Source organism: Xenopus laevis, chromosome 1L (assembly GCF_017654675.1).
Source record: "Xenopus laevis strain J_2021 chromosome 1L, Xenopus_laevis_v10.1, whole genome shotgun sequence".
Classification (NCBI taxonomy): Eukaryota; Metazoa; Chordata; class Amphibia; order Anura; family Pipidae; genus Xenopus; species Xenopus laevis.
This window is the reverse complement of record NC_054371.1, coordinates 156438517-156465556: the sequence shown is the minus strand read 5'-3', so window position 1 is coordinate 156465556 and position 27040 is coordinate 156438517. Positions and strand designations below refer to the sequence as shown.

Sequence of the window (27040 nt, the reverse complement as noted above, 5' to 3'; positions counted from 1 at the left end):
TAGCTCTGATGGTGGTTGGCATCAATTCAACATGACTTTAGGACAAATGTAGTAGTTTCTTTTGTTTGCATAGTATGCAATGGTTTTTGTATTCAGCATTAATGTTGCAGTATAGCTATGTCAAATATTCATGTCATGTAGCACTTACAATACAGTTTTATATTGTATGTGGAATTTGGAACCTGCACAGAGAAATCGGTAGTACAGTATTTTTATTTTCTTTCTGGAAACAACAGAAGCCCATCTTGCATTATGAGAAAAATTATGCCAAGAACAGTACAAAGTAACACATCCCAAAGTAAACCATTAGGAAAAGTGATCAAGGTGCAAATGTCCTTTTCTAAGCCCTTTAGACCCACTTTAAACACCATCGTAAGGCAATCTGTAAAAACTGGCAAATGCCAGAGGGGCTGCTGTAAAATGCCATAGACAGCCCCTATTTATTGGGCCTGTGGTGTTGTTTCCTCCTCTGTGTACTTGAAATTCCAGGGCCTAATTTGAATCTCATATCTGACCTGACTATGGGGACACACCTGTAGGTTAAGAATCTTAGCAGATCCCTATTGTAGTATTAAATCCTAAACTGTACAAGAGGTCAATGAGGATGAAACTAAGGGAAATTCTGTGTTTCGCTGATAACAATTCTTAGTAACCAAAATACAGAGAAATGATTAACTGAAGCTTTTGGTTACATACATTTTTATCTTCTTTAGAACATGTTAAATTACTCATGTTCCATTTCTTATCTGACAAACGTAGAAATGTGGAAGTGACACTTTTATAATTGAATTAGACCAACGTGCACAGATACTGCTACTCAGGGTAAGCAAAAAAATGGAAACCCCTAAACATAAATGATTAGCATTTTGAATTAAAATTAGAATTAAAAGTATTCCAATACCAATGTGCTTCTTCTGTAAGAGACAAAGTGAAATAAACCATGTCCATATGAGCTTCTAGATCAGCACCAGAGACTCACAGGGATAGCCAAAATGGAAAGACATGTTTTCTACAGAATGCATCACTTGCTTCTCTTGCCCCATCTTGCTTTCAATTCCATTTTTCAAAAGAGCAAACAGATTTGTTTTATATTTAATTTTGAAATTTGACTTGGGGCTTGACATGTTCTTAGTTTCCCAGGTGACTTGTGCTCTGATAAACTTCAGTCACTCTTTACTGCTACACTGCTGCCTATTAGCAGAACAATGTGAAGGAAACCAGATAACAGCTCCCTGACACCTGTATAGTCCAGACATAACTCCTTTAGTTACATTGAGTAGAAGAAACAATAACTTGTCAGGCAGAGGGCATATTGCTCACCTCACATTAGTCTCACAAGTCCCACCTTGTAAATCTTTAGTAAATTATTATCAACCTTTGTATTACTTGAGGGAGTGCTGTTAAGCCTTTCCCAATGCAACTCTACAATTCAGCGTGTTCCTATAAGAAATAAAAAATTTATATTCCTTCATAAGTTAACATAAATCTGTGAGGTTGTATGTGTCAACGAAAGGAATTACAGCTTTTACCACAATATCATTTCTTTATTGTTGGATCTTTTACAGTACATTCAAGTTGCCATTTATATTAAATAACAAAAACTCAATAAATAATTGAAATATCGAAATAATACAGACACATATATAAATAAACTAGAAGATAGTTTAAAAATTTAAACATTAATAAATAATTTTCCTGGAATTTTCTTTGCAGCAAGGTAACATAGTTTCTTAGGTTGAACATCATCATTAAATGATGTGAACCCTTCACAGAATACCTAGGCACTACTGGACCATAGGAATGTATGTTATAGAGATGAGCCATCTATTTTGTTCAAGGTTTAAATACGTTCCCTCTGATCTAAGCAGTGATTGTTTGTTTTTATGTACATCAGTGTAGAGATCCCTAGAACAACTATATCTCTGCATTGACTTCTAACATAGTTGAACGTTGCTATATAACCCATAACATGTGCAGTGCCTCTTTTCAAGTGTAAATTTGTCCGGCTTTAAAAGTGTCTTTTTGTAACTTAGCCATGTTTTTATTGATTTTGCTCCTTGTCTTTGTACTTTTCCACCACCAATTATTGTATTTATGATGAACTTTACTGAAAACTGCTTACCAATAGGATTAAGCAGTGTATTTTTTCCAGATATAATACACAGTAGGCAATTTTACATACTGTTCTCTGTGTGCAGTAATATATGGTTTTTGCAGTCCCTTACTTTTTTACTGATAAATGTCATTATCCAACAAGGCGTTGGTTTGTTCTAGTTTGTAATGTTATTTGCAATGGGACTAAGTTCGGCGATCTAAACCCAGAAATATGCCAGGAAAAAAGTTATCGGCTTTTGGAAACTGTAATAACAAACAAACTTGTTTCACTCTCCAAAAGTCTGTCAGTTGTTTCTAATGCACCCTGTTAATCCGGGTAGTCAATAAATCAGGTATCATAGTTCCTAGCAACTGGAGTACAAGCTCCCATTAAGGGGGTTATTTATCAAAGGTTGAGTTGGTTTGTGAGGTTATTTATACCTCGAATGAACTCACAACTTGAATGTTTTCTGATTTATGAAAAAACTCAAATGAGAAAAACTTGAATCACAACTTTGGGGTGAAAAACCTGAATACTCAAGTTTATCGAGTTTTCAGTGAAAAAAAAACTAAAATTGCTTGAGTTTTTGAGAGAAACCCACTGAAAAAACCCAAACATCATGAGGGCTACAAACATCTTTATATGGTTCAAGGGACCTCTGCCATTGATTCTACATGACCTCAACAGGTTTTAGATGGAGTATTTTCAGATTTGAGCCATTTCCAGCTTGGGGGCATAATAAATCTTCAAAAATTCAAGTTGAAAAAAAAGAACAGTTTTGACTGAAAAAATATCCTCAAAAACAAAATTTTGGGTAAAAATCAACTCGACCTTCGGTAAATAACCTTCATAATGTTAATCTTCCTAGAATAAAAAAATCTGGTTGCAGTATGGTTAGAGCATTTTGAAATTGTATCGCATGTGTACAAAGCTCTTGTAGTTTGATTATAATGGACATCAGATGCATTGCACTGTTTTCTTTTTGTGTATACATAATGGGTTCACAGCAAACGTCAGTACTGACCAAATGTTGCCATTCCCCATTATTGGCCGCATAACATCGATTTGCTGGGCTACATTATGTGCAGTACAGTACTAAATTATGTTTTTTGTATAGTGTACGACACTAAATGTCATTTAGAAGATGATGGGAGTTTTTTGACAGCTTTCTCTTATTCCTGTTGTAGACATAACCCCTAGTTGGACACCTGGCCCCATTACATTTTAGCTTCTTCTCTTTTCTGTTCCAAATACTGTTTCTTCCTTGTCCAGCTATTAATTCTTATTTCTGTTTCTTTTGCCCCTTTTCTACTAATTTTCCTTCTTCCTCCTTTTTTTTTGCCGACCAGGAGAATCTGTATTGTGCTGCAGCCTAGCCAACTCCCGTGTTGTTTCTTCTCTGAGTCTCTGAAGTCCACTCTCCACTGCTCCCATGAAGTTCATATACATATTCAGTACCCGGCAACATTGCAACTTTTCATCAAACACACCGTCAGCCTCAGGAATAGCAAGAGATATTGGTATGTTTGAAGCAGCACGTTTATTGCATAACACAGAGAAGATATTTGACTGCAGGGCTGATATACTTTTATTTGCCTCATGAAGCTTGGAGAAGAAAGCCTTTTCAACCCTACATTTGTTTAGAACTTTAAATGCACCCTGGAAGTTATGAAGAGTCTGAGTTATTTTCTTCAGCATTTTAGAACTTGGAAAACTGGTAATATTTGGAATGGATAACCAGTTGACTGGTTTATCACAAAATCCTGTTCCTTGAAACTCCTGTTGGTATACCTAGAAAGATGACTAAGTGTTAATAAAGCTGAAACATTCAGGACCTTCTCTTCTAAACCAATTACTATTGTAAGTATTTATATTGCACCCTGTTAACTGTGTATGTATACACAAATGTGTGTATACATATGTATTTTTTAATGAAATATGAGAGTTAAGAAGAAGAGGTAAAGTCTGAAGATTTTAATTGTTCATAAAAAAGTCCAAGAATTATTTAATTGACACGTGTACTAGTGCATATCGATTTTCCTATATACTCCAGTAATGAAAACATCACGTACTGTTGCCCTGCACTGGTAAAACTGATGTGTTTGCTTCAGAAATGCTACTATAGTTCATATAAACAAGTTGCTGAGTAGCAATGGTGGATATTGAAAAAAAGGTTCAGGTTAAATAGTGGATAACATATAACACCATTATGTTCTACAGAGCTTATCTGCTGTGTAACCTGAGCCTTTTTTCCTTTGAATGGCTGCCCCTATTGCCACACAGCAGTTTATTTATATAAACAATAGTAGTGTTTCTGAAGCAAACGCACCAGTATTACCAGTGCAGGGCAACACTGCATTATATTTCTATTACTTTAAAACACTTTCATTTTTTAATGTTATTGTTGCTTTAAGTGTGTTACTGACAAGCTGATGTTTACTCCACTGATTAAACCATCTTAGTTCGTGTAGGGTCCCTTCCCGGGGAGCTCATGTTAATTGTTGATTAATAATTTATATCAGGTGTTAGATCCCAGCTCTACTGCTGAGTTTCAGCAATCCACAGAGCTGTTTGAACAGCCAATCAAATTTTTATGAACTGACACATGTATGTATCTTCTTTGATAAATGTGTAAATTCCTTCAGGCTACAGCCAGATGCTCTCTGCATGCAGTGAATCTGCTGCCCTGCTGCTCACCTTCTTTTCTTCAGGCGGATTTCGGCGCAAAATGTTATGTTTCAGCACCAAAATTCGGTGCGTCTAGCTGCAGCGGAGCTGAGTGCAGGCAGAGCAGGAGTGGAGTAGCAGCAGGGGAGCAGATTGTAGGAATGCATCACAGGCCGAAATCCGCAAATGTCCAGAATCGCCTGGCCCTTGCCTAAAAACCCTTGCTCACAGTCAAGAAAGTGTTGATAAGCGTGGAAAATACTGAACTGCTGGGCGGGTTCCTCGGTTAGATATTTGATAAATCTGCTCCAATGTGTATTTTGTCAGCATATAATACTTACAGATATGTTATAAAGGTCTCTGGCCTGAAACGCCATTATGTGTGCTTGTGATATACTCTGGTTCAGTACTCCTAGTTTACATATTCTTAATGGCTTCAAACTGCATTCTCCTGGAAAACTGCAGTAGATTAGAATTCCAAAAATGATGCCTAGGTAGAAAAAAAGAAACATAATTTAATTTTATAAATTGCATTTTGTACAGACTTTTACAAAACAATCCAGTTAGGTTCGTAATTACATTTTGGGATCTTTGGGATCTTTCTATAATTTGGTAATGCAGATTATAGAAAGATCCCTTTCTAGAAAAGCCCAGATCCCTAGCATTCCAGATAATAGATCACATCATATTATCTCGATCAAATTCATCAATTAAAGTGAATGTTGCATGAATTTTGGAAATTGCCTGTAATAATATACAATAATGTCCCAGATTCAATATGATGAGAAAAGATTATCACATGATTTATCACATGAAAATGTAATTGAGGTCTATAGTACAATTTGCAATTAAAATAGTAGATAATTGTTTATCGTTTAATTGAATCTTTCCCAGTGATGTCAGACACATCCACTAGTTGATGCCCCCAGCTTGCTTATTATGAAAGTCTTAAAACATTACAAAAGGATTTTGGAGGATAACAGAGACAGATGTGGCCTGTCAGCCCCAAAACAATGAAAAATTATGCAAGACTGAAAATCTAGGCTAAGCAAATAGCCTTCACATAAGCTACGGTAAACACCAAAAGAAAAAAAAGCATATTTACCTATTCATTTTTCTATTAGAAAATTATGAGCCAGATTCGATTCAGTGAGAAAAAAGTTTATCTTGTGAAAACTCTATTGAAGTCTATGGGAAAAACTGGAACTGAATTAGGAGAAAAGTTTTTTCTCCTTCAATCTTGCCACTACATTTTCAGGTAATAAATCATGAAATAACTTTTTCTCACTGCTTTGAATCTGGCCCAATATAGCAAATTCAGACCCTACAAAGAATCAGTGCTTCCATTTTTCAGGGCAGCATGAATCAGATAGCAAAAGTTGTTTTACTGTATCTTTTCTGTGAAACCCTCACTCTGTCTGACACTTGAATATTTCAAACATATGATAAAAAAATATAAATAATGCTTGACGCAGGTGAACAGAGGTAAAAATGTATGTGTGCATTATGCTTGGCTTATAATGACAAGACTTAGAATGACACAACCCACTTAGCTGCTATTGCATTTACATCACTGATTATATGAGAAGTGTGTTGGCATATGAAAAACGAGTGTGTTAAGTGCATGCATTTAGGATAATGCTCTAACACATATCAGTAGTTCGTTTATGTAGAAGCAGGTCTGTAACAGCAGTGAGGTGTGCATGTGTGCTACCTTCCTGTATTATACTGTACACAAAGCGAATTTTTTTAGCGGCAGCTTGCTTTCACACATCTATGCTTAACTGGTAGGCTTGCTTCGCCAGTGTTACTATATTAGGCCATGCACTCCAAGCTTTTTTAGTGTGACTATTTCACGAGGTCTTCCCATCTGACGGACTTCCCCGATCTGGCTGAAAGTTGGCCAGATCTCGATCAGGCAGGTTAAAAAATCCTGTCGGATCGCGGCCGCATCTATGCGTGTATTCGGTTCTATGATCCAACTACCCGTATCGGATCCATTAATGGATCGTTGGGCCCTAGGGCCCAAGATCGGATCAGCCCGATATCGCCCACTTCAATGTGTCCAAATGAGTGGATCTATACGTCTATGGCCACCTTAAAAAATAATGATTCTAAGCACTTCTAGAATCAAAGCACATGGATCTTTGTGTGCTTCAAGCATGAAGCTAGCCCTAGCCTTGTATAATATTCATCTGAAAGCACCTGAAAAATTCCAAATCCACACAGGCCAGCCCATATGAGTCTGCATTCGTTGAAGCTGCCTATCTTCAACAAAATGATTGACTCTACTTGCTCAGTGTTTGCAATAATAGCCTAATCTATCCACTTTGTATTGAAAGTAAAGGTAGCCATACATGGGCAGATTTAAGATGTCTTTAGACCGAGTTGGCAGCTTATCTTTCCATGTATGGGGCCCTCAAATGGGACTACCCGACCAACATCTGGCCAAAAAATCGGCCAGATGTCGATTGGACAGGTTTGATTTTCAGGATTAGCCCAGATTAGCCCAATTTTGATGGGCATATCACTGGAAAGATCCCCTTATTTGGCAAGGTCTTATAATGTATGGTCACTTTTAATGGTCAACGAAAGGCTGAAGACATAAAGTGCATATTTTCTGATGGGGTTTGTAAGCCAGTGGAGAAGTGACCAAATCTGCCCTGGCCTTCTGTAATTGACTATGAAATAAATTGGCTATTATTGGCTTTAAGTTTCTCTTAAAGCCAATAGGTGCCGTAGGAAGAACAGTTTAACTGAAGACCTGCTGAGTAAAAAAAAAAAACAAGATTATCTGCATATCTTAAAATATCACTGCCAACAGCACACTGAAAGTTCATTTAAAGGTGAACAATTTAGTGCTGGAATGTAGAACTATTTTAGCAGCTGGCACTGCCGTAGGCACTACCAGTCTTCCTTTTCTGATTGGTGTATGTCCAAAGTCTGCACATGCACCAATTGGAAAGCATTTGGAAGCAAGGGGTACCTCACTTAGGCTCTGCTGCTGGTTAGAGGCAAGTGTCCGCCAGTGGACTGGGGAAACTTTTTTCGGAAATTTCTGCCTGAGGGCCACTCCCTTAAAGACACACTCTCAAGTGTCTACATGATAAATATAGGCTGCTATGAATCAAAGCAGACTCATGCAACTTACCCGGTTTTGGAACAAAGCTGTGCGTCCATTTGCAGGAAGTCTGCCCATATTGTACAATTTGTTTGTTTCCAATATATTATAAGCATTCACCAAATAAGTAATTTATTTTTAGTGAATACATCTAATTACATAAACCCCTAGTGTAGAAAACTAGTCACACCCAATCACATAATAGATTTTATAATCATGCACCAGTTTTGACTTTTAGGGAGCCCAATGCAGTGTCAGATTGGGGGTTCAGGGCCCACTATGTCTGCCACCCTAAATGTCTGCCACCCTAAGGGCCCACCACCCTCACCCCCTTTCGCAAACACCATCGCTCTGTTGGGGTGGAATACAGTGGAAATTTTATGTTTAATACTCCCTCATAGCAGGGTGGCACAGTAGAAATTCCACGTATAAATACCCCCAGAACTATAGCAAGTTGGCACAGTGACAATCTCATGTATAAATACCCCTCTTCTGCCAATCCCTAGTTCTGGCCCTGGTTGGTGCCCGAATCACATGCAAGTTAGGGGTCAGGTAGGGGGTACACCTACCAAACTCAGGCAGCAATTTATTCATGGGGAACATGTCTCTAAGCTCTGCTTCAAAGAGTGAAGGGCACAGTGCGAAGTGCAGAAAACATGGCAGATTATGTCAGTTGCACTTTTCATCCTGCCTTGATAATTAGCCTCTATGTTTTTCATATTGAAGTGTGTGCTTAAAGCTATGTTTATATAGCGATGTTATATTTCGCTTATTTTACTTTAAATTGGTTACCATTCAGTAGGAAAATAAATGAAAATAAGAGAGTCTTTATAACATTGTACGTGTATATATATATATATATATATATATATATATATCTATATATATACAGTCCGAAGCTGGTGCACTCGTTACACAAAGGTAATGCCTGGGTGCTGGTTAGAAACAATCATCTGTAGTGCACAAAAGAACCGCACACACAGGTCTTTGTAGTGAAGAAAATAGTTTGCTTTATTGCGACGTTTCGGCTCCTAAACTCAATGACGGCTCGAGTTTAGGAGCCGAAACGTCGCAATAAAGCAAACTATTTTCTATATATATATATATTTAATTGCTAGTCAGTTCACTGGAATTGCCCTAGTCAGTTCACAGGAAAGAAATGTGCTTCCACACATTTCCTGTCCAGTGTTTGAGGTTTGTTTCAGCATGAGTCTTTTGACATTAGCTGAAATATGTATATATTTATATATAGATAGATAGATAGATATATATATATATATATATATTTATATATATATATATATATATATATATATATATACTTTACTTCCAGTAGTTGCTGAGAGTTGAAGTCTGAAAAAAATCCACAGTCTAGACATTCTTGTCTAACACGTAGCATTCCCTTGTGCGTTACTTGTCCTGTGTGTGCTTTACTTTTTTATTATCAAGCCTGTACTAAATGACAATGCAGCATTGTTTTTAAACCTGAATACGGTGTGTTCCATCAGAAAAGTAAACCTCGAGTTGAATGTTATTCAAGAGTACAAAGAATAGGTAGGCAAATCATTACAAAAGGAACATAAGATCTTTTGGGAAATAGCATTCTGTGTGATTCTGTGTGAATCTGTGTTGGACTGTCTCTTCATATACTTAGCTGGTAATGTCCTGGGGCAGCTGAAATTTTACTTTCAGATAATAACATAGCAAACACAGCAATCACAAGTAAGAGAAAATAAGAAATATTAATGAATCTGAACATACCTGATGATAGTCCACAGTTTCTAAAACTCCCCACCATACTAAGCGCAGCCAGACAGTACCTTCCTGCCAGCCTTCTGCTTCTTAAAAATGATTCAAAAAGGAGAAGTTGTCTCTACCCACTTGGAAAAAAGATATATTACTGTATGGGTGGTAAAAAAATGGTGCTGTAAGATTCGATTTGACTTACGTTGAGGTACATTATTAAAGGCTACCCTGGAAGACAGTGTTTTAAAATACATTGGTCAACAGACAGATCTTATTGTCACTTTTTTGTAGTGTTTTTTTTTGTAAAATGAAACTGAAACTGTAGTTTACATGAGTGATCGTGGCAGTTGATAAAATGTAGGTATGTAGGTTTGTATGCAGACATACCTGAACCACAAGTCTTTAGCCTTAATGCTGACCTAGCTCAGGGAGGTTGTGCGTTGGCAGTAAAATAAATAGCTAAAACGTAGGGGGTTATTTATTAAACTCGAATTTATCTCATTTTTTAATTTAAACAAAGTCCTTCCACGAATTGATCTCATTTATCAATAAATTTTCTCAAAAAATTCGGAGCCACAAAACATTGTGACAAAGTCAAGCATCAACTCAATTTATCGAATAGTCGCTGCAAAAACTCAACTTTTTCTCATTATCGGAAAAAAAAACAACTTCAGGGACATCTGCCATTGACTTCTACATGACCTCGATAGGTTTGAGATGGAGTATTTTCGTATTTTTAGCAGCTTTGGGGTTTAATAACTCTCTAAAAATTTGAGTTTTGTTTTTTCATGATAAAACCTCCCCCAGATAAATTTGAGGTTTAATAAATAGGCCCCTTAATAAGCATAATGTTCTGATGTAAAATAGGCTTAAAGGGGTGGTTCATCTTTAAAGGGATACTGTCATGGGAAAAAAAATTTTTTCAAAATGAATCAGTTAATAGTGCTGCTCCAGCAGAATTCTGAACAAAAGTTAAATATAGGGACTGCACACTCAAATTTAAAAGGCAAAAGTTTATTACATTTACAAAAAATACACTCACATGTTTAGCTATGGCCCAGCAGAATTCTGCACTGAAATTTCTCAAAAGAGCAAACAGATTTTTAATATTCAATTTTGAACTCTGACATGGGGCTAGACATATTGTCAATTTCCCAGCTGCCCCAAGTCATGTGACTTGTGCTCTGATAAACTGATAAACTTCAATCACTCTTTACTGCAGTACTGTAAATTGGAGTGATATCACCCCCTCCCTTTTTCCCCCCCGCAGCCAAACAAAAGAACAGTGGGAAGGTACCCAGATAGCAGCTCCCTAACACAAGATAACAGCTGCCTGGTAGATCTAAGAACAACACTCAATAGTAAAAACCCATGTCCCACTGAGACACATTCAGTTACATTGAGAAGGAAAAACAGCAGCCTGCCAGAAAACATTTCTCTACTAAAGTGCAGGCACAAGTCACATGACTGGGGGCAGCTGGGAAATTGACAAAATGTCTAGCCCCATGTCAGTCAAAATCTGTTTGCTCTTTTGAGAAATGGATTTCAGTGCAGAATTCTGCTGGAGTAGCACTATTAACTGATGCGTTTTGAAAAAAACATATTTTCTGATGACAGTATCCCTTTAAAGTAATTTTTATTATGTTATAGAACAGCCAGTTCTAAGCAACTTTTGAATTGGTTTTCGTTATTTGTTTTTTATAGTTTTATAGTTATTTGCCTTTTTCTTCTGACTCTTTGCAGCTTTCAAATGGGCGTCGCTGATTTACAAACTACAACATTTAACAAATTACAGTCTTAAAGACATTTCTTAAAGGTTGCTAAAATTTTGTCCATCTCAAACATTTTTATGCATATTAAGAAATTTCTGATTAGTAAAATTCACGATAGGAAAGATTGGTTATTAGGCAAGTACAGTAATACACTGATAAATTAAAAATAAGCAGGTTACACATTAAAAATGATATTAAAAAACTCTCTTATTGTTAAGTACTATCGTATTCTACACCATTGTACAAAAGAGGAATGCATCCATCAAAATATAGATTAAATATAAATAAAGACAACTAGAGGACGAGTGTGTGTGAATGAAAGGAAACTTAGATTGTAAACTGCATTGGTGCCGGCATTGATGTAAATGATGACCAATCTCTATAAAGCACTGCAGAGTATATTTGTATTAAATTGTAAAGGGCAACAAATAAATAGTACTTGGCTATAAACTACAACACAACACTGATTTCAGTTCCTTAGACACTTATTAAAGACCATGATTAATGTGCTTGGTTACTGAGAACTTGTAAGATTTAATTTTTTAATTTCCTTGTAAACTCTATATGTGTTATTTAAAAGGTCACCTATAAATAAACCTTACAACATTTCTTCACTAAGTGAGATTTCACCATTACATATGTCACACAGTACATCCTAACGGAAGAGGAAGGATTTGAAATGACATATTTGAGCCAAACCTAGTAATGTAATAGTTCCCATCTATGCCCTCGTGATTATATTGAGCCTTACCATGCCCCCACACCCACTATGCCCACCTAAACTTGTAGCTGCATGGGCAGCTCTTGCTGGGGGTGTCACAAGAGGATACGTCCACAACAGAGATGACCAATGATCTTTTCTGTCCCTGGAACTGAACTTTATCTGTTTTTCTCATAGGGAATATTCAAGGAAATCAAATGATAAACTAGAGGGAATATAATTCAGTACAAATATGCATGGCACCTCTCTGTAATTCACTTCCAGTTCACGTGGCAGAAAAAAAAGTGACAGCCAGTACCAAAATTATAGGCAGCTACGTTTTGAAACAGCCTCTGTAATCCTTTACTACTCAAGTTGTGGGCTCTGCTCTGTATGGTTTTTGGATAACTTAGTGTAGTTAAAATATATGTGCTGCTTTCAACTTCTTGAGTCTTCTTTTGGCACAGGAAACTTCATGATCTCTAAATGAAATTTGCTGGTTCTCAAAGGAAGTCCATGGGAATTAGATCACACATGCACTTATTCAGTTGCTCATTGTGAGAAGCCCACAAAGGGACACCTTTAATAAAGGGCAAAGCTAGTATTTTATGTGAAAATTTGCCAAAATGAGAATGCGCAGGGACATTGCCAATTTACTAAAAGGCAAAGAAGACAATTAGCTACTGAAAAAGCTCATTGCAAAAAAAGTTTTGCTCTGTTTTGCCAGGCAAATTTTCGCTAAATCGTTAATCCACAAATTTATGGAAGTGTGAACTTTCCAATCCATTACCCTTTTCGCCAAACTCTATTGATGAGATGAAGCTACATCCTCAACATTTTTATGTCAGTGACATGTCTTTACTTTGCCTCCTTGGACATATTTTTATAATAAGTGGCCACTTCCAGTAATTTCACCAACATCACTAATAAATACATACATATGAATTGTATGTACCCACCATATTTTGAGGTGGGCGTAATTATGTCAATGAAGTTTCCCTAGGAAGAAAGTAACGCAAGAGAAAACTTTTGCACTGATTAATTTTCGCTGATAGAGTTGCACGAAGTATGGTGGCATGCCTCTTATCACAGACCTTTCAGGGACTTCTTCTCAACCATAATCCTTTCTCTTTTGACCTGAGTGGCCCACTCGGGTACGAAATACTCTACTTCTTTTGAGCCCTCCCTCTTCTCTAGAACTGTCTAGGGTAATTATGACTTTCTCCTTCCCACTAATGCCCAGTGCCTTTAATTATAGATAGATTCTACACTTTGTACTGCCTATGTACAGTGGTAGACTTCTTTTTTTGGCCTAGGTGATAAGCAAGGCATGGGCTCTCCCAAGCAGGAACATCTTAATGTCCCTTTGGCTATCCAGCTTATCCCTTGCTTCTTTATCAGGAGGAAGCTGTGACATGAAATGATGTTGTGATGCTTTGCCTGCCTTGCCTGCCATGTCACAATATGACACACTAGGGCGGCTCATTTATAAATACTTGGTAAATGTGCCCATAGGCAGTAACCCATAGCAACCAATAAATGACTGGCTTTTTTCTGCCAGCTGCAGGTTGAGCAATGAAAACAGATATTTGATTGGTTACAATGGGTTACTGGCCATAAGTAACTTCTCTACTGCGGGCAACTAATCTCCTTAAATTCCTTCCCGTTGGCAAGAATGCAAATCACTGGCGGAATGGCATATGCATTGCCTCAGTTTCCGAAGTTTCCTCATGAGGCACCTTTGGGCGACTTCAGAAATCCGAAGCAATATGTATGCCATCTCCCCAAATGCCTTTCCGTGTGCCACCATCCTTAATGAGCCCAACTATGTTTGACTCTCAAGTTATCATTCTCTATTTCTTACCCCATAAATAAGGGTATCAAGGCTGGATTATTTGTCTTTATATCATTAAAAAAGTCTGATAGGGCTTTTATATGGCCAATGCACTATATGTGGCCAAATTAGGCATATGGGTGGATAAAGTAGAGATTTACATAATTTGTTTTTGAATGGAAAGGCTCATGCCCAAATTACATGCTAGTTATTCAAGTGGTTGTTTGGATCAGCCAAAATATGCACCCTGCATTCCCAACAGTCCATGCCTCAATGCACAAATGCACTACAATTCTTACAAATCAGGTCTAAAATTGACAAACAGTTGCCTATAGACATTTCCAGCCACCATGGAAGCCGTGCGCAAGTTAGCACACCATCACAAAATCCAAAATAATCCAAATGAACCCATCCATACTTAAGATTAGAAACAGCTAAAACAAATAACCTTTCTCTTAGTATTTTCCATCTAGATCACTTAGATCTAAAAAGTTATCAGGCTGAAACTGGGGGATGGGAGGGGTTTATTTATACAAAGGCTTCTCAGAGGCTGCTGGTTTATTTGATTTCCATCCTTGGGATCAAGAAGTAGTAGAGTAGATTGTGGCTTTTGTTTCATTTTCCAATTTTTCCCTGTTTAGAGCAAGAAATAACAAAAACCCTAGATATTTCCTAATTGAAAAAACAGGCAAAATATTTGTTCAGCACAAGCCCTATTTATTGAAGCAATGTTGAAAAAGGGGGTTATACTGTCCTTTTAAAGGTGTTCCACACCACCATCTTTCACCACTTCAGTCTGTTCCAAATGGTGTTGCTTTGCACCACACCTTTCTTTTATTAGCTGCTATGAAAATCCCTTCAATAGCTCCCAAGTTTCTCTTAAATCAAATTCAAGTCCTTAACAATGACATTCAAGCTCCTTAACAATCTTGACAATGAAAAGCCTCCTATATCTTAGCTCTGATCCAAAACTAAACTTCCTCATGCCTCTGTCATTCTTTCATCACCACATTCCACTCCCGACAGCAAGACTTCCATCCAGCTCCTGCTTTTCTCAGGAACACAAACTATTAGACTCTCCCTTCCCTCTAAATGGCCAAATGCTCCCTGAAGGCTTATCAGTTTAAAGACGCAACCTGGATCTTAAGATGTCAACATATTATTAAAACTAATCATCAGTTGTTTCCAACAACCTTATGTTTAAATTATTTCCCAACAAAAACATGTGATTATTCAATCATTAACTCATGCAATCTCTATTCCTTCATTTTTATTTTGTAACCATTGATTGTTAATTCATTGGAAGATCCCTGTTTGTTATGCAAATATTGTAAAGTGTTTGCATACCTTGTAAGTACTATATAAATTAATTATGCTAATGCAAATTCAGAAACTGGTCACGTGAGTCATATACTGTACATGTCACTCAGTTCAATAGTTTCAAAGCATGAATGGTCATAGCCAGATGATGATTACACAATAACCAAATGGATAAATCGCATCCAACATCAATGGTTCTCAACCACCGATGGTCTGCCTAAACAAGCATTAGAAATGCATACTTTAGTAATATACCAAAAAGCTGCACCCCTGGTTGTGCACAATCAAATGTGCATTATTAGTGCAGAAACTGCTCAAGTAAAAGCTATGTAAGCACACACCTATTTACATAATACATATGTATGCACAAAGTGGGCATTAGTTCCAAAATGATAAAAGGGACAGTAACAGGAAAAAATGGCAATGCCCCAAATTTGATAATATATAATATATCAGTTTAGCATGTTAGTGTTATTGGTGTTTTAGGGGCGCACTTCGCAACAATTCACTAAAATCGCAAGTTGCGTCCCGGTAGCCGAAAGGTAGCGAAGTTGTGCTAGCGTTAATTTGGAAAGCAAAGCGACGTTACGCTTGCGATGCCTAATTTGCATACGGCGCCAAGTTAAAGTACAATGGACGTATATATAGCAATAAACTACGTTACATTACACAAGACTGGGAAACATTCATAAAATAAAATAGAGGTGTTATATTGCCCTACACATGTGCCCAGTGTATAGTTTAGGAGCCATATGTCAGGAAATGTAGGGGGGAAGGAGGGTACCCCAAACAAATTTACGATCTTTTTCAGCCTATCACCCTGAAAAAAGTAAAAGACGCTAAAGTTTTTTGGGACTTAGAAAAAATTGAAACTATTTTTGAAAAAACTCCTATCTACTCTATTGCACTTCACTTGGTTTGAGCTGGCGAAGTAAAGTCTGGCGCAAGAGGTAACATTCAGTAAAAACCGCAACTTAGTGAATTAGTGTAGTTACGTCCCTTCGCATGAGCGCAACTTCGCCTGGCATTAGGGTGCGAAGTAGCGCTGGAGTCTGTCTACTTCGCTAGCGAATTTACGCCAGCACCCATTAGTAAATCCGCGAAGTGCCGAAATGACGTCACGCTGATGAATTTTCGCTATTGTTAGCCACTTCACCTTTAAATAAATTTCCCCCTAAATGAGAAATTAGATTTTTTTCTGCAGATGTCAAAGTGCCCAAAAATATCATTTTACTGACAAGGATGGCAACTGGCGTAGGTAAAACATTTAAGACCTGCGATCACATAAAAATGCAATTTTCTGGGATTATGTGATTCAAATATTTTACCTGCGGGTGTTGCTGTTCGTGTCAATGGAAGGGTTTTAAAACCTCCCAGTGTGCTATTAACCTTTAAAAAAGTGGCATGTAAGGACAAGTCCTCTTAGAAAGACATGAGTAGTGTGACATTTTTGTTAGAAGAAAGCCAAAGGAAAGCTTTCCCCTGAAGTCATGATTATACACAAATATATTGCAGTTGATCTCTTTTTCAGGAGGCTACACTTGCCCAAAAAGGTTTGCAAACGGTGGAGCTGTACCTCCTTGACATGCTGGGGAACATAAAGCGTTATATGGAGAGACCCAGCTGAATGGTTACTAGGCAATCCCATGATACCTTATGCAAGAAGTAGGTGCATACAGGGGTGACATAAAGAAACTGGTGATTATAAGGAACTTGAGTGTATAGGGGAATCAGGCCTATATTTTGTATTGGGAACATTAGGCCATTAGGTGTTCTGATCATATGTTCTTTTATTTCACTGATTGAATTGTCGTTTTTCTCTGTTAAATGAAAAAAATAAAACTAAAAACAGTTATTTCCATCAGGACAGTTTTTCTACACACATTTCCAGTAACTCCACTAAAGACAGTCTATTCCTTGACAAACCTATAGTACTATCTCTTTTCATAATTTTGTGGCATGGCATCCATACGTAGATATAAAATTGGCTGCACTGTATGCACTAGTGACTTTTTGTGATAGATGATATAAACCCTTGTATACTTGGCAGTTTTTGCTGTAAGCCTTGCAGAACAGTTACTCAAGTACAAGGGTGTACAATCATGCTGCAATCCAAATCAGTTCAGTTCAAATCAGCACATTCTGCTGAGCTGTACAGATTTCAGTTGCATTTCAGAAAAAGGTGTCAGTGTGAATGAAACTCCCTGCTGCCGGGGATAAAGGAAACCGCCCCCCCAAAGAAGAGAAAATGATGTGGTTTTAGTGGAAATACTGGTTCAGTTAAAGCATACTCAGCTCTGCATTATATACATCCTCTTGCAAGGGACTCCCCATCACTCTCACTATTACACACATGCATACGAATACTGGCTGGTGCCGCAGTTAACATCAAAGAGACCTAGGAAGTGGTTGTTTTTTCCTTTTGGCTGCTTCTGGTTGCTTTTTTATTATTAATATTACTGAGAATTTCTCTACCAGTAAATAAAAAGCGCCTCTATATTTGCCGTGGGGGACTCCATTAAATCTTCACATTTCCCCTTCAATGAAACATGAGTTTTATTAAAACCAGATGGAGTGAGTGTAGCAGTTTCTTTCTGCTGTAGACACACCATACATGTACTAACTAGGGCATGCAGGGTTTTCATTCAAAGAAGCATGTTTTGGTGAATGAGAATACTTGCAGCTCTCTATTGAGAAGACCACCACTGAGATCGCAAAAAATCTGAATCAAGTTGCATAGCAGCGTTACATAGTTTGTCATATCGATATAGAAATGATTGCTGGAGTTCTAGAATGGATTCTCATGTGGGCACTGTCTACAAAGGGCACAAGTGCAGTCTGTAAATTTAGTTTTTTTAAGCATGATGATCTGTCCCTCCCATCCACTGACTGATTTGATAATTTCCCAGTAAAAACTTTGCACCCCATCAGTGTAACTATGAATAGGCCTAAAATTGGTCTTTTCACACAACTAAATCTGCCCTTGTATGACCACCTGAACTTGACTATCTGACTGTTTTATGGATGCCATGCTTGCCAGAATTGTATAGTGGTTTGTGTATGAAAGACAATGAAGTCTCCTTTCAGCTTACTTCTCAGATTTTCAGAGGGCATCAATGCTTACACCTGCAGGGTCAGACTGGTGGGTGCAGCACCTGCTGCCCCAGGGCCCCCACACCCCCCAAGGGGCCCCTGCCACTCCACCAAACCCCCCTATAGGGGCCACTGCCGCCCGCCCTCCCCAAGTGTGCATACTGTAAATAAAACTTACCTTCAGCGCGGTGGGGGAGCAGCTGCGGGTTTCGGGTCTGGGCCAGCAGGCCCACCTCATTTTTTCCTGGTGTCTCACCGGCCCAGTGCACCTGCAATTTTTCTGCTGTCATGGCTACTTGTTTAATGGGTTTGTTCACCTTCCAAACACTTTTTTCATTTCAATCATTTTTCAGATTTTTTTTAAATTGCTTTTTTTTAAAAATGTTTTATTATTTATTCCAAAATTAAAGTTTACTGCTCCTGTTCCTATTACTGTTTCATTCTGGTAGCTCAGTAATTCAGGTGCAGATTCTGAACTCGAATCAGCAAGTTCTGGGTTAACAACCCGAAAACTCGAATTGATCATGTTTTCTGCCAAAAAAAAAACCTCGAAATGATTTTCAAATTTAATTTTTTGGGTTTGTCTAGCCCCATGTCAGATTTCAAAATTGAATATAAAAAAATCTGTTTGCTCTTTTGAGAATTGGATTTCAGTGCAGAAGTCTGCTGGAGTAGCACTATTAACTGATGCGTTTTGAAAAAAACATGGCTTCCCATGACAGTATCCCTTTAACAACTTTACTTCTCTTCTTTAAACTCCTCTCTGTCCTCTAAACCATAATGATTGTTTGCCACATTTAACTCCTTAGTGTGTTCCCAGCAAATCATCCACCCAATACTGTAACTGCTCAAGAACTTGTTCATTTCTGACCACATTTGATGCAATGTACCATCTGATGACAATCTCAGATTAACTTGCAGCACAGTGACAGTCACATCTACATTACACTCTTTCACCTCTGCAACATTAGAGAACGTTAGTGAACTTCTGGTCTGCTTCAACCCCACAACCAGCTCCCTTGACCCCATACCCTCTCACCTCCTTCACCGAATTTCAGATACACTCAGCCCTGCATTTACCATTTATTTAATTTTTCCATCTTCATATAAACAAGCACTAATCACTACCAACCTCAAAAAACTATCCATTGATCCCAGTTCTCCCACCAACTATGGTCCTATCTCCCTACTTCCATATATGTCCAAACTGCTGGACCTGGTACTGCATCTTATTCACATCTCAATTCGTGATCCCCTGTTATCTGCATTTCACCCAACACACTAAACAGAAACTACATTTACCAAAGTAACCAATGATCTTATCCGGGCAACATCTAAAGGGCTCTGTTCCACACTTATCCTTCTAGATCCCTCTGCAGCCTTTGACACAGCTGACCACCCACTCCTCCTAGACATTTTGTGCTCAGATGACATTCACAACACTGCTCTTTCATAGTTCAAGACTTATGTTTCTGATGGTTCCTATAAGTTGCTTTCTCTAACAGTACCTCCACCGCCCTCTGCTCTACACTACTTCTCTAGGAAAACCACAGTACCGCCTTTATGCTGATTATACCCAAATCTACCGGTCTTCTCCTGACCTCTCTACTTCTGCCTTTCTGCCAGCAGTGTAACTAGCTACATTATTATCTTAGACTCCAATCTATCTTTTACACTGCAAATCCAACTTATTAAGTCTGTTATTATGTTCTGCCTTAACTACTGCAACTTACTTGCAGCTTATTTGCAGGCATTCCAATATTCCCATTCACAATTACAATCTGTTCTAAAAACTGCTGCTAGACTGCTGCTCCTCTCGAAACAAATTCTTTCAAGTCAAATTAAAATTACTAACACTCACATTCAAGGCATTTAACAGTGTAGCCTCTTTATTTCAACTCAACTCAATTTCAACTCAACTCAATTTCAACTCAACTCAATTTCAACTCAACTCATACATGGCTTCATGCAACCTATGCTCTGCTTCTGACCTTCCCTTTCCTCTCCTCTCATCACTTCATCCCAGTCCCAGCGGCAATATTTCTCTCAGGGTTCTGCCTGTCTCTGGAACCAGCGTCAGACTGGAGGCCCAGGGGATTCCCCCACAGGGCTCCCTGCCCCCCCTCCAGGCTCCACTGCCCTCCCCTCTGGGCTCCCTTACCTCTATCACCCCCCCCCCGTAGCCCCCCAGCCAAAACTCCCCTCTCTCTTACTTGTGCCGTAGTTGAGGCTGCCACCAGGGTTGGGGGGGACCTAATCAGAGGGCAGTGCAGGCTGTAGACGGGGCCCATTGGGTTTTTACCCTGTGTACCAACGGCCCAGTCTGACCCTGTCTGGAACTCTCTGCCACGAGTTATCAGACTCCTTCCTATGAGGCTCCCTAAAGACCTAAAAGTTTCAAACGGTTCACTCAGGAAGTCAGCCAACACGCAGAGCTTGCTGCAAAGTGCTTTTATTCACAACATGTTGGCGAAACATGTTGTGAATAAAAGCACTTTGCAGCAAGCTCTGCGTGTTGGCTGACTTCCTGAGTGAACCGTTTGAAACTTTGAATTGATACACCTGTGACGGGGGTGTCCACCAGGATTAACAGCCTTGAATGTACTACGCTTAGTCATCTCTACAGATTTTGCTCCCTAAAGACCTACCTGTTTAATTAAGCATATTCAGTATTTCTTGATTTGTCTTGATTTGATTTGTCAATCTACAACAAATTACCAATCCTTTCATATTCCTTATGTTTGAAATGTATCCTAACCCTTTATGTCCTCGTCCTATTTTTACTCTGCAACACTTGCTAAATACTTGTAAGACCCCTGTTCGTTATGTATTATTGTAAAGCGTAATTTACTGGTGCTAAATAAATACATGATGATGATGATGTTGATGGATGGGAATACCTTCAGAATTGTTCATTTACACACATGATCTGAATTTAAAGGAGCATGTGAGGTGGGTGACATGGGCCTCCTCCCTACAGAATAACTTCTGCCTAAAAATCTAAATTACATGTGTTGGCATTATCAGCTGAAAAGTATGAAGTATATTCAACCTGATAACTATGAGAGCAGTAAGAAGAGATAAACTTGCACCACATTTAAACTCCAAAAATAAACATGAATAGCTCCATAAGGAATTTTGGAGTCAATTCAGATGTCAGCTCAAGGCATCAGAAAGCATTGTTTGATTTAGAGTCGAAAATTGTGACATAACAGTACAGCTGTGAAATAAATGTGCCCCCCCCTTCCCAGTCCTCCATATGCTTAAAAATCCTCATGCAGTGACATGCTTTACGTTTATCCAGGTTTAAATCATAAGGAGTTCATGTTAAGGGTGCTATGATGCTTCAGCACTGCTTTTTACTGTGATAGCTATTTTCAGATAGCGCAACCTTGAGGTGCCGTCCAGTTGCTTGGCTACACACCCTGTGTTACAATATACTGTTGACCTGCATCTTATTACACATTGTAGCTAAGCCTGTCTAGACCATTATCTCGGCTTACCTCTGTAACTTCTGACTCATCTATGTCTGTCCATACTTCTGTCATCATACTTCTTAGTAATCACTCGCTCCAGCTAGACTTGTCCTCCATGCCCTCCCTAGGGGAGATACCTGAACATCTGTTAAACTTATGGATGTTACATCACATTGCATGAGAACACATATGACATGGACAAGTGAATAATGTGCAAAAGTTAGATATGAAGTTACTGTAGCGTTAATTTGCTCTTAATAAAGAGCATAGGGCGCTTTTGTAACCTAGGATGACACCCCTTGATTGTCCCACCACACCATTAAACCCTGTCTGAATGAGATAGTGGTGGACACAGACCTGCTCACATGGCAAGAGTGAGAAGGGTCTAATGAATCATTGCTCATATAGTGTGCGATTTACATCATTTCTGAAATTGTGTGCCCCCATTTTCTACAATGGTTGCACCCCTAGTTCTGTATTCAATTATTTTATTTATTAATATGTTTTTTATTTTTACTGCAGCAAGCTTGTTGGTTTTCCAGAAATCAATTATTAAGTCTTCTAAAATAGGATAATCTGTTAAAAGCAATTACCCCCCCCCCCCCGAAAAAATCCTTTTAAATGCCTAATTAAGAACAAAGTGAAAACTCATTTCATAGCAAGTTCCCCTTTAAGGACATACATTTGACATGATTTTGTGTTTAGGTAATGCAATCAACAAGGAAAATTTTATTAATGAGTCTGAGGTACAGAAAAAGAACCAAAGGAAATACCAGTAAACTGGGAGGGACAGAAACAATGGAAGTTCAGCTATGAATCACTGCTAGGCCATTTACATTACACCCAACATTTTGTCTCATTTTCTTTTAAACTAATTTTAGAGTTTGGGGAAAAAAAGATTCTGATGGAAGGCTTTTGAGCTTGGGTGGGCTTGTCTTTAATGGAAGATAAGAAAAGGAAAGTTGGCTGACTCTCTTGTAATGGTTTCTGACTAATATTTAACATGACTGGATTTCTGCATCGAGCTGCATGAGCTGTAGATTAGCTCAACCCCAAACCATCAGCCAACACCTGTTCATCTTTGTAAAGCTGAATCTTCAAGAGGTTTCTGTGGTCTGAATATCACTTTCACATTTTGTGGGAGAATCAACCCCAACTTACACTTTTTGTTTTGCACTTTCAGTTAAAATACGTGTACTTTCCTACAACAGCAAAGACAATATATAATTTAAATAATAAATAAATATGATTCAACATTTAGAACTGATATGGATCAAGCAAATTCTATTAATCATCATGTAAAAGGTTAGGGGTTTTATGTACACAAAAATCCAAAGTATTGGGCAGGACTGTGGTGAAATTGCTACACTTCTGCATCAAGTATATTCTTCCAAAATCCCCATTTGAAGAGGGAATCTTATGAAAAAGCACAGTACTGAGCTATAGATGCCTCAGTCCAGTCCAGAACAATGCATTATTATAAGCATTCCTCGTTTAAAGGTAATGTTGGTGTGTATGAACTTATGATCTAGATTTATTACAAGAAAACAGCATACTAAATATGAATTATATATTAATGGGATACTGTCATGGGAAAACATGTTTTTTTCAAAACACATCAGTTAATAGTGCTGCTCTAGCAGAATTCTGCACTAAAATCCATTTTTCAAACTGATTTTTTATTATTTCATTTTGGCATATGGCTAGACATATTGTCAGTTTCCCAGGTGCTCCCAGTCATGTGACTTGTGCTCTCATATACGTCAGTCAGTCTTTACTGCTACACTGCAAGTTGGAGTGATACCAACCCCCATACCCCAGCATCCCATCAGCAGCCTATCAATAGAACAATGAGCAGCTAACCAGATAGCAGCTCTTTGACCCTCTGCTGAAAGATTTGCTTCTAAAACCCTGCTTGGATGCTATTCTCATGTCTACCACTAGGTGAGGCAATGGTAGAATACAATGGGAAGGGGAGAAACACTAAGGGGCACATTTACTAAGCTCGAGTGAAGGATTTGAATGAAAAATACTTCGAATTTCGAAGTATTTTTTTGGATACTTCGACCATCGAATAGGCTACTACGACCTTCGTCTTTGATTAGATCGATTCGAAATAAAAATCGTTCGACTATTCCACCATTCAATAGTCGAAGTACTGTCTCTTTAAAAAAAACTTCGACTACATACTTCGGCAGTTTAAACCTACCGAGGTACAATGTCTAAGCTTTTTTTGATTGAAGATAAATCCTTTGATCGATCGCTTAAAATCGTTCGCTTTTTATTCGATCGTAGGATTTGCGCTAAAATCCTTCGAATTCGAAGGACTTTACTTTGAGGGTCGAATTCGAGGATTTATTAACCCTCGAAATTCGAACCTTGATAAATCTGCCCCTAACTGTCTCAAAACAGGTCCATCCTGAAGTGCTGGTCCCTTCTCAAAGCTCAGGGTCAGACAAAAGCACTGAGATGGCTGCCTCCACACCAATATTACAGCTAAAAGAAATGGTTCAAGAATAACATTTTAAATGGTAGATAATTATTTGCTATGTAAACAGTGTAATTTATACATAAATATAGAACTGAACTGAGAAAGTTGATTGGTGTTGCTCTGCTGTATATTATGGGCCTAATTTTCAAGCTGCAACTCAACATGAAGTTTTTATGATTCCCATATTTTATCATAGGAAGCTATGATATAATATGGGATACATATAAAATGTATGAGGGCACCTTTATTAATGGACTACAGTATCAAGAGTCTATCAAGAGTCTACATATACGTGAATAGGAACAGTCTAGAGGACACAGTAATATAAATATTAAAGATTTCACTGGAGAGCTTAGTCGTAGCCAGAAAGTGTTGGCTTTATTTAGAGATACATAGCAGTACATGTTTTGGCACACAAAGGGAAAAGTTTACACAAAGTTTAGTAATGCTATCCAGAAAGCTCCAAATTACAGAAAGGCCGTCTCCCATAGACTTCACTTTATCCAAATAATCCAAATTTTTACAAATTACTTCCCTTTTCTCTGTAATAATAAAAAAATACCTTATACTTGATCCAAACTAAGATATACTTAATCCTTATTGGAAGCAAAACCAGCCTATTGGGATTATTTAATGTTTACATGATTTTCTAGTAGACGTAAGGTATGAAGATCCAAATTACGGAAATATCCGTTATCCATAAAACCCCAGGTACGGGCAGTCTAGATAACAGATCCCATACCTGTGCTATAATCATATTACTTAACTTTACATTGCTTCCTTTACAGATGGATATTAATCAATGGCCTTGCCTAAGAAACAATATGGACTATGTTACAAAATGGACTTGTTTGCTTATCATACGGTAGGAAACATGCATCATATTTGTTAGATATTTGTTACCAGATTTATTGAAGACATTGCCATACATTGTAAGCCTTACCTGTCATGAGGTTGTTTTTACATGGGTATGAATATGGTGCCTTTCTAGGGATAGACTTGATGGCTGTATCCTTTACTAATATAAGTAATGTAATTGTTGTACCTGGTCACTAGGCTAAGCAGTTACTGTTGATCACAGTGGTGTAGGATGGTGACTTTTACTCATTGTATAAAAGGCACCAGAGGAAGGACCACTGAGGTCCAAAGCATGTAGTCCTATGCATCTTTAAATAAAGCCAACACATTATAAAAATGACTAAGCTCTCCAGTGTAAAAAAAGACTGAGAGCAAGACAACCATAAAAACAGTTCCTGGGGTGCCAAATAAGGGCTGTAATTGACTATTGGTAGCCCCTATGTGAACTGGCAGTACTCTTGTTTTTTATGCTACTTAAGATTGCCTCCCTTACAAACCAGGAATTCAAAAATAAACACAGCTTTTATGCCACTGAGCGCAACATCCAAGGGATTGGTGAGCAACATGTTGGTCATGAGTCATTGGTTGGGGATCCCTGATCTAATGCATAAATACAAGAGGATCCTATTTCACCCCCTGTCTAGGAAGAACCTCACTCAATTGCAAGCATAGAAACATAGAAATGTGGAACAAAGACCAGAAATCCACAAATAGAGTTTGAGGGCTAATTTACTGTTAACTGATAGAGCACTGGCAAATGTGTTGGATTGAGACTGCCCTGTGCCTTTCATAGATACTGGAGGTCATTAACTTACTGGAAGTGCAAATTGCAAACAACACCCTCAATTGTCAATTTTTTTGCATATTGTGTCCTACCTTCCTCTGGTTCTTAATTGGTCTCTGCACTTCTTCAAGACTTTCCAGTCTTGGTTACTGAGTTTGATTTAGACACAGATCTATCAACCATAATTCTGTAAAATATCTGTATATGCATTTCTTGCAGGAAAAATTCAACTGGCCTTGATCAACTGATAACCTGGAACTATAGTATATACTGTTTTTGGCATAATAGTAGAATACACTAATTCTAGATTATGTATCTCTCTTTTTGTTTTGTTTTGTTTAAATCAAACTACTATGGACCACATAACAAAGCCCCCCTCCCTTGAATACTATAATGTATATGTTTTATCATTTGCTATAATGCAGCAGTTCTCTGACACTATGGAAGGGAGCAATGTCATTTGTCTAATGGGTAAGTGTGTGACTTTGGGGTAAATGGATCACACATTTGCAAATGTGTGCTGCTGAAGAGTTATCTGATATGTTGGAATGATACAATGTCATTAGATAGACAGGACTGTGAGTTTGGGGTAAACAGATAGCAGATGAAATCTCTGTACCTTGGGAGTAGTTTTTTCATACCATAGGAGAAATTCCACTGTTCTCTATCCATTTGTATGGATTTTAGGCGCATATTTACAATGGTAAAAGTATGCTAAATCCGTTTTCAAGGGAGAAGTACAATATTATACCACAAAAGTAAAAAACAGAAGCTCTTATCTTTCATAAGCATGTTATCATTTCCTATTCTGCAAGCAATGTCAGAGCTGATGCTCTTGTGCACTCGAATCTTCTATTTCTCAGAAATGTGAAAGCCATCTTTAGTTTATTTCCAGGAAACATGATCACATGGCATCATAAATAACTATTCTCTCAACCCGCCCAGAAAGGCTGAGTGACCCATAAGTTTGGATTCCTATTAAATTTCTCAATGAACTGAAAGCAGTGGCGGCTGTTACTGTGGGTGGGAGGTGTCTGCTCTGCTAAGAAACCTGTGATTCTAATATGACCACATCAGTGCATG

General features: G+C 38.0%; 1 protein-coding gene across 1 annotated transcript; it reads right to left on the bottom strand.

Annotated features, from left to right (window-relative positions):
• Nucleotides 1-2849: 2849 nt before the first annotated feature.
• Nucleotides 2850-10326, bottom strand: LOC108697094. Its single transcript, XM_018226740.2, has 3 exons — nucleotides 9645-10326; nucleotides 5104-5252; nucleotides 2850-3886 (listed from the first exon to the last, which is right to left on the bottom strand). The coding sequence occupies exons 1-3, from the start codon at nucleotides 9679-9681 to the stop codon at nucleotides 3407-3409; spliced, it is 666 nt and encodes a 221-aa protein (XP_018082229.2). The 5' UTR covers nucleotides 9682-10326; the 3' UTR covers nucleotides 2850-3406.
• Between the last annotated feature and the right edge of the window lie 16714 nt (nucleotides 10327-27040).